Raw genomic sequence first — 10,169 nt, 5'->3', positions numbered from 1 at the left:
CATTTCAGGATGTAATGCAACAAAATAGGAAAAACACTAAGGGGGATGAATACTTTTGCAAGGCATTGTATTTCTGCTCTTGATTATGTTACCGATTCTATCCTATGCCAAAATGTGGAGCATGTGGTTTGAATTGGTCAGGTGAGTATGTATGCATCAATAGTCAGCTTACCTGTTGGCTCCTGGCTAGCAGGGTTTTCCAACTGTTCCTTCCAACACCATCTGCTGGTTTACTCTATCAGCATTGTGAGATGATGAACAACCAGGGTTCAGCCATAGATGCATTTGAAGCTAGTTAATTACATTTATTTCTCATTTCTTATGCATCACTCTTCATAATTTGTTTGTTTTTGGTTGTCCTTTTCTATACCAATGCAGGTGATGCAAAAATACTTTAATGAACAGTATAATTCTGAGCTGTAGAATGCCAGTTACATAATAGCCTATTTTCACAATGTACTATAGGGCTGCTGTACCACTACCTTATGTTGTTGCTGCTAATATATAAAGGCAGCCATTTAAAGGTAAAGCCGTTTAGCTTAGTTTGAAACAGAACTGTGCCATGGTGGAGGGCCTGCCTGGACGCTCAGGTCTGTGCTGCCTCAGCAGCCTGTCTGACTCTGGAATGTGGAGGTGGAACGATGATTTCCATGGAAGCTTATTCAGCTGTAACAATCCAATGAGGAATTCCTTCTCAGGTGGTGATGGGAGTTGCAACTAGGACGTTTTAACCTACTTTCCCTCTTTGAAGCAGCACTGCTCTCCATAAAAATGGATGGAGCAGAAAATAGAGGCATTTTCAGAACTTCTGAAAAATGTTGCAATTGGAAGAAAGGCTTGAATAACTCATGACGTGTGAAATAATGTGTATAAACAAGAACCACTGCAGTACAGTCACTGTGAGTGATGACATTCTGTTCATTACACAATTGCCTTTATTTCAAAATGAATGTACAGTATGAAAACAATTAGACTACAGACTGAGTTGATGCTGGTTTAGGATTGTACTAGTGCAATATCATATGTTTCACTCAATGGAAACAATAAGATATTGTATATTTAGATTAGGAGATCAACTGACTACAATCTACAGTGACAAGCTCAGAAACATAGGCAAATCGTCAAAGATATCACACTAATAAGCATACAATGATTGCATATCTGTTGAATAATATAATTGCCTTATATACATATTGTGTCATGAAAATAAGCTTATGTTATAGGTTTATCAGCATAGGATATTACTGTAAAGAAAAGCTAGAAATACATTTACTTCAGATAATATAAAATACACAAGATTAAGAAACTAAAACAGGAGCACAGATGAATGAGCTATTACAGAGGATATTACAGAAGCATGTTTCTCAGCCTGCCTTAATAATAGCAAGTTTAACAAAGATGTCAATTGTTTGTTTGGGGTTGATGGAAAGTAGAACACCACAATTACAGAAAGCTCAGGGCAAGCTATTAAATATCCCTTTTTGCTCTTCTTTCTCTTTCTGTGAGACTGTTATAATATCTCTGGCTTATGGTTGGAATGTAATAGCTAACTGTACAGTTGTCAGTTGTCATGGCTAGTGTGGGTGTTGCACAATGACAGGTCATTCTGTGGCTGGGCCATGGCTAGTGTGGGTGTTGCACAATGACAGGTCATTCTGTGGCTGGGCCATGGCTAGTGTGGGTGTTGCACAATGACAGGTCATTCTGTGGCTGGGCCATGGCTAGTGTGGGTGTTGCACAATGACAGGTCATTCTGTGGCTGGGCCATGGCTAGTGTGGGTGTTGCACAATGACAGGTCATTCTGTGGCTGGGCCATGGCTAGTGTGGGTGTTGCACAATGACAGGTCATTCTGTGGCTGGGCCATGGCTAGTGTGGGTGTTGCACAATGACAGGTCATTCTGTGGCTGGGCCATGGCTAGTGTGGGTGTTGCACAATGACAGGTCATTCTGTGGCTGGGCCATGGCTAGTGTGGGTGTTGCACAATGACAGGTCATTCTGTGGCTGGGCCATGGCTAGTGTGGGTGTTGCACAATGGCAGGTCATTCTGTGGCTGGGCCATGGCTAGTGTGGGTGTTGCACAATGACAGGTCATACTGTGGCTGGGCCATGGCTAGTGTGGGTGTTGCACAATGACAGGTCATTCTGTGGCTGGGCCATGGCTAGTGTGGGTGTTACACAGTAATAGGTAACAGTGTTGTTGGACGATGGTTGCAGTACACTCTTCGAAAAAATGGTGCTAAGTAGAACCATGTAGGGTTCTTCAGTTTGTCCCCATAAGGGAACTCTTTTTGCAGAGGGTTCTCCCTGTATAGCCCTTTATGTATGGTTCTTCATAGAACCTCCTGTTTGGTTTTACCTTGAACCATATATGAAAGGTTCTGCCTACAACCCTCTATGAAGGGTTCTACCAATAACCACTTTATCATCTAAAGGTTCTTCCTAGAACCCTCTTTGAAGAGTTCTACAGAGAATCCTTTTATCTTTGGAGGTTCTTCCTAGAACCCTCTACAAATGGTCCCACCGGCCTTATTAGCCTTCAAAATTGTATTATTTATGACAATACATTACAAATATCATATAGCCTTTCTTTCAGAGTTATACCCTAACACAATTGTGTTAGGAAACTCCTAGTTTACAGGCAACACCAGGCCTGCAAGTCACATTATGCTGGCTTGCAAAGTGATGTTTAATTCCTATTGGAATCCAGCCAGAGTTAGGATAAACAACAAGTGGAATTCTTTATCACCCTCAACCAGCATTTAAAATGACTGACTGCCAGGGTAGGGAAGATAGAATACTGAGACCACCTCAATCATCTAAACTGGAACAACCATCTAAGTAACAGATGAAATAAATAACTACGGACAGATTGGATTTATTTCAAAAAAAGTGTAGCATCAAATATATCAATCAAACAATGCACATGCAAAAACACAGATATTAAAACAAACAATACTGAAAATCCCCCTGCAATAGAGAATGGTGGGATATATGATACAGTATATGATTCTATGTATAACTCTTCTTGCCTTCCAAAGAATCATCAAAGAACCCTTTCTTCCAAAAACAGTTCTTATGCTTTTAAAGGTTCTAGGTAGAACCCTTTGCCTCACAAAGAACCATTGTCTTCACAAAGAACCCTTTTGGAACCCTTTCTTCTAAGAGTTTAGGTGTTATACAGAAATGGGTAACTGTGCTGTCGTTCGACCATAACTGAGTAGTAGGTGTTGTATAACAGGTAACTCTGTAGCAGGACCGTGGCTAATGCGGGATGCTGGAGTAGAGTAAAGGTTGGTTTGGCTTCAGTCTTGGCAGCACGTTGTAAGGGTTGGCGTGTCTTCAGTCTAGGCCCGGCAGCGCAGATTCTGGTCTTTGAGGCTATTGAGGGCTTTGTCACGGTAACCTGCTGGGGCAACACACCTCAGGGACTCCAAAGGGGAGAGGTTGGCCTTGGTCTGGGACATCCAGCGCACCAGGTTGTTGATGTTGCAGTCACACGTCCAGGGGTTGTCGTGGAGATACACCTCCTTCAGGCCTGGTAGGAGGCAGAGCAGAATCACAGTCAGATTAGATGCTTATTGTGACATCTTTCATCTTTCTGCATAATCCAAATGGATATAACGTTGCATTACCAAATGTAACTTAAAGGCCCAGTGCAGTCAGAAACTTAATGTATCTGCGTTTTATATACTGGTAACAAAATTATGGACACACTTGAGTAAGTGAAGGATACAAAGTATATTGAAATAAGGCGCTTCCACACAGGTGTGGTTCCTGAGTTAATTAAGCAATTAACATCCCATCATGCTTAGGGTTATGTATAAAAAATGCTGGGCAGGCAATTATTTTGGCTTCCATCCTATGCCCCCAAAGGATGACAATTCCCCCATCCACAGGGCACGAATGGTCAATGAATGGTTTGATGAGCATGAAAACTATGTAAATCATAAGCCATGGCCTTCTCAGTCACCAGATCTCAACCCAATTGAACACTTGGGAGATTGTGGAATAGCGCCTGAGACTGTATTTTCCACCACCATCAACAAACACCAAATTATGGAATTTCTTGTGAAAAAATGGTGTTGCATCCCTCCAATAGAGTTGTAGACACTTATACAATCAATGCCAAGGTGCATTGAAGCTGTTCTGACTGAACACCCTATTAAGACACTTTATGTTTGTGTTTCCTTTATTTTGGCAATTGCCTGTATATTTCCACACTATGAGGTAGGAATAATACTGTGAAATTGTGAAAATGATCATAATGCCCTTTTATTGTAAGAGCTGTTTCAGCCTGTTTTGGTGGGATGGAGTTTTGGTCTTCCATGATGACATCACCATGCGCTAAATGAGTTAATAGACCAATAAGAAAGAGTTCCAAACCTCTCTGCTAATAACAGCACATTTTTTTCAGGTGTCACTTCCAGCACTCAGACCACTCTTAGCAAAATTATAGCTTGAGAAGCTATTTTTGTTTCTTTTTGACCCTTTTAAATGAAAACAATGACTGTAAGCTACTTTATTGTTACCCAGAAATGGTTTGATATTGAGATAAAAATGGGTGCATTGGGCCTTTGTCTATCTATGGTACACATGAAGAACACATATGACAAATCATATTTATTTCACAAATTTAAAAAAGGCATAGAATAGTTTGGTGAACAGTCAGTCTCTTACCAGACAGCTGGGTGAACATGCTTCCATCCACAGTCTTCAGCCTGTTCCCACTGAGGGCCAGCTGGGAAAGCTTGGGTGTGTGTCTGAACAGGTCCTGAGGCAGCCTCTCCAGCTCATTGTTCCTGAGGTAGAGCTCCTGCAGGTTGGACAAGCCCTCCAGAGTGGCTGAGGTCAGCGTGGACAGCAGGTTGTTATCCAGCACCAGCATCTCCAGGGAGGCCAGAGGCTTGAAGGCCCCAGCCGGGATACTCTTTAGGCTGTTGTTGTCCAGGTTGAGGAACAGCAACTCCGTCAAGCCCACAAAGCCCTTTGTGGAGATTCTCTGGATGCGGTTGAGGGCCAGGTCCAGGACCTTGAGGGCGATCAGAGGCTTGAAGGCGTTGGAAGGGAGGGCAGTCAGAGAGTTGAGAGGCAGGTCCAGGTCTGAGAGGTTCCTCATGCCAGTGAACATGTCTGGTTTGACACTGGAAATCTGGTTCTGGCCCAGCATGAGGAAGCGGAGGTTGAGCAGATCCTGGAAGCCCTTCAGGGGGAGTTTGTTGATCTGATTCCCATACAGGTTGAGCAGCATCAGCCTCCGGGCTCCAGAGAAGGCCTGGGGGTGTATTGATTTGATGACGTTGCGTTCCAAGTTGATGCTTTCGATCTTGGGGATGGGTTTCAGAACGTTTGGCGGGAGGTCTACTATTCTGTTCTCGCCTGGGACATCGACCACAGAAATAGTATGAGAAAGAAATCACAACAGAAAATGGTAAGACCAGCCTATTTCTTGTGGTTACGTCAATAAAAGAGCCTATCGATTCCGAGACAGACAGCTGGCACATACTTTAAAAAGTTTATATTTAGTTTCAGGATATTGGCAAAACACCATCAGGGGGCATATTGATCACAAAGTTCTACATTTCAATGAGAGTTTCAGTTTAATACTTGAGGCTATTTTCAACAAAATTGCGGGAAGGGGTTTTTCCCACAATTGCAAACAATGGACTCACCCATTTTAAGAATCCAGGAATCCGGGGGCAGTTTGGAGGGGAACTTCCTCATCCCCTTCTTGTGGCAGTTGACCTCTGACCTTTCAGGGCTGGTTTGCTTGGTGCATTTACATACATCGGGACAATTCTCTACAGCCTCTGCCACACAGAGCACCAGCACCGCTAAGCAGGCTACCAGCTGCATGCCTACTACCCCCACAGGGAAAAGAAGGTATTCAGCACTTGCAGAGTGATTAAGTTTGAAGATTTAGTTTGTGTTGGAAGGATGATTAGAAATTCAATTTAAGATAATCCCATTGAAATTAGACGAGAGTTTTAAGAATGAACAACTTTTTTAGACACGCTCTAAAAAATATCCAAGTGCAGAGTGAACGGCTACACACCTACAGTTTATGTTAGCTAGAAGAGACCGATCAATATTTTCTCATCAGCACATACCTGAACAGTTGGTGCAACTTGTTGGAGTATAAACCGCTTCTTTAAGACGTCTACTTTGTTTTGCCTCTCAAAGTGAGTGTCAGATTTTCTTAAGCTGCCTGTTCGGCTGTCGTGTAACTACCTGCTAGTCAGAGTGAATTAGCCCAGACGTCTGCCCAGCAGCCAGCCTGTAAACCTACCAACTCAGCACATCTGCAATGTCACAGTCCCTGGAGAAAAATGGCATTCACAGATTATGGATGTGAGCCACATCACACAAACGGAGAAGTCTCCGCCAAGTGAACTCCCCCATGGCCCAGAGGAGTGCATGGGGGCGTGTGAGAAAACATACATCCCAGTCACTATGTGCCAGTGAGTGTGTGTGCCAGTGCATTTGTATTTGTGTGCATGTTTGCATTTGTGCGTGGGTGTGTGTGTTTGAGAAGAGTCATGGGCCTAGCGTAAAGTGTGTTTGACTTGGCCTGGGAGCCAAGAGGAGTGATATACAAAATACGCACAGAGTGATGTCATGGAGCTTCTGGGGTGTCAAAGACATAGAGAGAGGATGGTGGGTATCTCAGAAGGCATGGCTCCCTGCCACCCTGACAGCCAACGTCATGGAGATTATACTGAGGTTATGTGACTCGTGAGGAGCCCAGCAGCATCACACAAACAGAAAATGTGTCACTCTCTCAACTGTAATTCCTTATGAAGGGAGAGAGGAGAGGAGCCATCACCTATGTCACTCTCTGATACATAGGGCCCAGTGCTGAGAGAGAGAGAGAGGGGGGGGAGCAATAGAGCAGCTTAATCAGCTGTGTAGTGCTAGGGCAAAAAACTAAACATGCACCCCGGGGGGGGGGGGGGGTGTTCTATTGCTGCTCCCCCCTCAGCACTGGGACCTGTGTATCAGAGAGAGAGAGAGAGAGAGAGAGAGAGAGAGAGAGAGAGAGAGAGAGAGAGAGGGAGAGAGAGAGAGAGAGAGAGAGAGAGAGAGAGAGAGAGAGGCCAAGCTCCCTCGGTAGTGATGAGGGATTACAGAGACACATGTTAAGAAAAGCTTCAGATTGACATGTCTGCTGACTGAGACGATTTTATTGTATGATAAGGATGAAGCTCTTTTCAAGCCTGGCCAACAACAACACAAGCCATCTGCGGCAGCATAATTATTTTGTTCTGACTGAAGGCTCAGATAAGCAGTCACACAACTCAGCTCTTCTTCACTGGAGGAGAGAGAGAGAAGCCCAGCTAACACACTGAGTTTTGCGGAACACACAATAACTTTTACTGCAATATGATGTCATTCACAAACTCTACTCAACTCAATGTGGTGGGCTGGGCAATCACTTGGCATGGCTGAAATCAACGCCTGAAGTATCCCAATCACAGCCAATTCTGATCAAATGCTGTTTCTATCAAGTGGTCCGCCTCTGTTTCTAGTGCATACTGATAGGAGTAAGATGTTAACAGCCATGTGTAAGGTCTTGTAAAGGCGTAGATGAGAGAAGTCTCTATTGAACAGAAAGCTAGCTGTCTTTACATCCAATTAATGGAGTGGCATTGATTTCTCTCCCATTTCTTTGTTGCTCTAATAGCCAGCTCCATATAAAGTGTCAAGTACTCTGACTATATTTCTTCTCCACTGCACACCTGTAGGCTCTAATGCACACATAATAATGCCTTCTGTTTGGATACAGCCACACTTCAAACATCTCAGAAAATGATTGTTTTCACTGCTGGTTTCAGCTTGAGGGTTTAACCAACCAGATTTCACAATAGCAATTCTTAAAACATTCGTCTTTGTCATCTTGCTCATGACTTTGTCGCAGTGCCCTTAAGGTTCTGTTCAAGTTTTACTTTGTAAAATAAATCATTGTTTGTTCATGGTTTTATTATAGATTGCCCTAAACCCCTTTGTGTCTCTAAGGTAATGCCATCCTTCACACTATCTCTGAGAGAGCTCTGCTCTCTTACAAACTACAGTGAAAAGTGGTTTGTCACAAAACGCAATACATAATAAAGAACATTGTCTCAGCAACATGCTCCAAACCACTCTTCACTGTCAAACACTTCATTTTTATTTCACCTGACATAGCAGTAGGAGTCAGAGAAGTAGGAGTCTAAGAGACCATTGGACCATTCTCAGTATTTGCATGAAATATGCATTATGCTAAAAGTGAGGTGTGATACATCTGAGTTCTTCATTGTTCTAGTCTTCCTGTAGATGCTTGAAAGACAAAAGCCTTGGTTCTCATATTAGAAGACGTGAGATAACTTTCCTAATGACAGCTATTTAGGTTCTCAGTGGACAGCTGTTGTGTCTAATGATACTCACTTAAGCGTGGCAGCCCTTATTCCCTATGTACGACATTTAGATGGCTGAGAGAGTCAACCGTTGTCTACTTAACAGAGAAATCAAGCGCTGCTATCACTAATGGATCTTCCTCATTATCCTCCTTACTACTCTCACACTCAAGTTCAAATTATCTTTCGCTCTACAATTTGAGTCCCCTGGATCTGACATAGGACCCCTATTGAATACAATTACCATGGCAATATAAGCATCTGCAGCTCAGGAGTGATTGTGGCTCACTTGCATCATCTGGTGGCTAAGTGTATTATCACTATAGCATTATATTAACCCAGTCACTCAGAACCGTCCTATACCCTACAGTATATATTGCTATTAGGGCAAGGGGGCAAGGGGGGGGGGGGGGGGGGGGGGGGGGGGTTTAACCGGTGTTTCCAGTATTATTCACTGGGTTTGCTGCAGGCACAAAATACTAGGAAAGGCTCTTTAATTGGCACAAGCTGTCTCCAATCAATCATTCAATGCCTGGCAGTGGGTGAGTGTTTGGATCTCCTAAACCAGGGGAGGCGTTGCATACGAATCTTAATTAATCGAACAAAGCCTATTATTTGGCAGGAAATACTATTTGTAGATCAGGGATTCTGCACCTCACTTTGCTCAACCTGATCCTCTCCACATTGGCAGTGACTCAAATAAAAATAAAAAATGCAATTCTGTTTTAAATCTGTTCTTTTCCTGCAGTCTGAACAGCCAAAAAGCACATGTAATTGGATATTTCAAGTCAGATACAAATCTGATTCCTGACCATGTGACTAAATGGTTAAGCTAGCTAGTTGACTGCCTTAGGCTAGCTAGCTAGTTGACTGCCTTAGGCTAGCTAGCTAGTTGACTGCCTTAGGCTAGCTAGCTAGTTGACTCCCTTAAGCTGGCTAGCTAGTTGACTGCCTTGGGCTGGCTAGCTAGCTAGTTGACTGCCTTAGGTTGGCTAGCTAGCTAGTTGACTGCCTTAGGCTGGCTAGCTAGCTAGTTGACTGCCTTAGGCTGGCTAGCTAGCTAGTTGACTGCCTTAGGCTGGCTAGCTAGCTAGTTGACTGCCTTAGGCTGGCTAGCTAGCTAGTTGACTGCCTTAGGCTAGCCAAAAAAGTTTTGATTATTTGAATCAAATGTGACGTGCTAGGGCAAAAAACAAAATGGGGACCCAGGGCCGAGTTTGGGAAACCCTGGCCTGCACTATTGTGCACACACCCACCATGACTATGATAATTAGCATAGCCATGTCAGCAAAAGACCGCAGTCTGAACACACACAAATCCGATTTGGTCACTTGTAACGTGTTGTTTGGACAGTCAGTAGCCCTATTCCAAAGGATATGAAAAACAAAACTGATTTGATCATTAAGACCTGCAGTCTGAACAAGGCTCAACAGACTCAATTCCTTATCATTGGAGGTTATACAAATGGGGCAATAAGGACCGTTAAAAGGGAGAGACTATGAATCCAACCAGAAAATATAAACAATTCCAAATCTAAATAGGCTATGGCTTAAAAAAGAGACAATACCCACTGGGTCGCTCTTTGCAGAGAACAATATACAAAAAATGCAGTTTAGCATTTAGATTATAAACGGATACAGGTTAGACAGCCATCTGAAATACATTTTAAAAAACACATTATGTTGTCTCAGTAGAATGCTTCTACCTTAGAAGGTTGTGGAAGCTATAGTCTCATCTTTACATAACAAGACATCAACCAACACAAATATTTCACAA

The 10,169-nt window shown here is 43.2% G+C and overlaps 1 protein-coding gene across 1 annotated transcript; it reads right to left on the bottom strand.

The window, feature by feature from the left end:
- Positions 1–2,860: 2,860 nt before the first annotated feature.
- Positions 2,861–5,934, bottom strand: LOC116356239 (leucine-rich repeat-containing protein 15-like). The gene is made up of 3 exons (XM_031800874.1): positions 5,673–5,934; positions 4,681–5,379; positions 2,861–3,538 (listed from the first exon to the last, which is right to left on the bottom strand). The coding sequence occupies exons 1-3, from the start codon at positions 5,854–5,856 to the stop codon at positions 3,348–3,350; spliced, it is 1,074 nt and encodes a 357-aa protein (XP_031656734.1). The 5' UTR covers positions 5,857–5,934; the 3' UTR covers positions 2,861–3,347.
- Between the last annotated feature and the right edge of the window lie 4,235 nt (positions 5,935–10,169).

Source organism: Oncorhynchus kisutch, linkage group LG21 (genome assembly GCF_002021735.2).
Source record: "Oncorhynchus kisutch isolate 150728-3 linkage group LG21, Okis_V2, whole genome shotgun sequence".
Classification (NCBI taxonomy): Eukaryota; Metazoa; Chordata; class Actinopteri; order Salmoniformes; family Salmonidae; genus Oncorhynchus; species Oncorhynchus kisutch.
This window is presented reverse-complemented; position numbering and strand designations above follow the sequence as displayed.

Coding starts and splice junctions, on each gene's coding strand:
- LOC116356239 (XM_031800874.1), bottom strand. CDS start 5,856: ATGCAGCTGGTAGCCTGCTTAGCGGTGCTGGTGCTCTGTGTGGCAGAG. Junction 5,380..5,672: donor TTCCTGGATTCTTAAAATGG/GTGAGTCCATTG, acceptor TCGATGTCCCAG/GCGAGAACAGAATAGTAGAC. Junction 3,539..4,680: donor CATGTTCACCCAGCTGTCTG/GTAAGAGACTGA, acceptor GCCTCCTACCAG/GCCTGAAGGAGGTGTATCTC.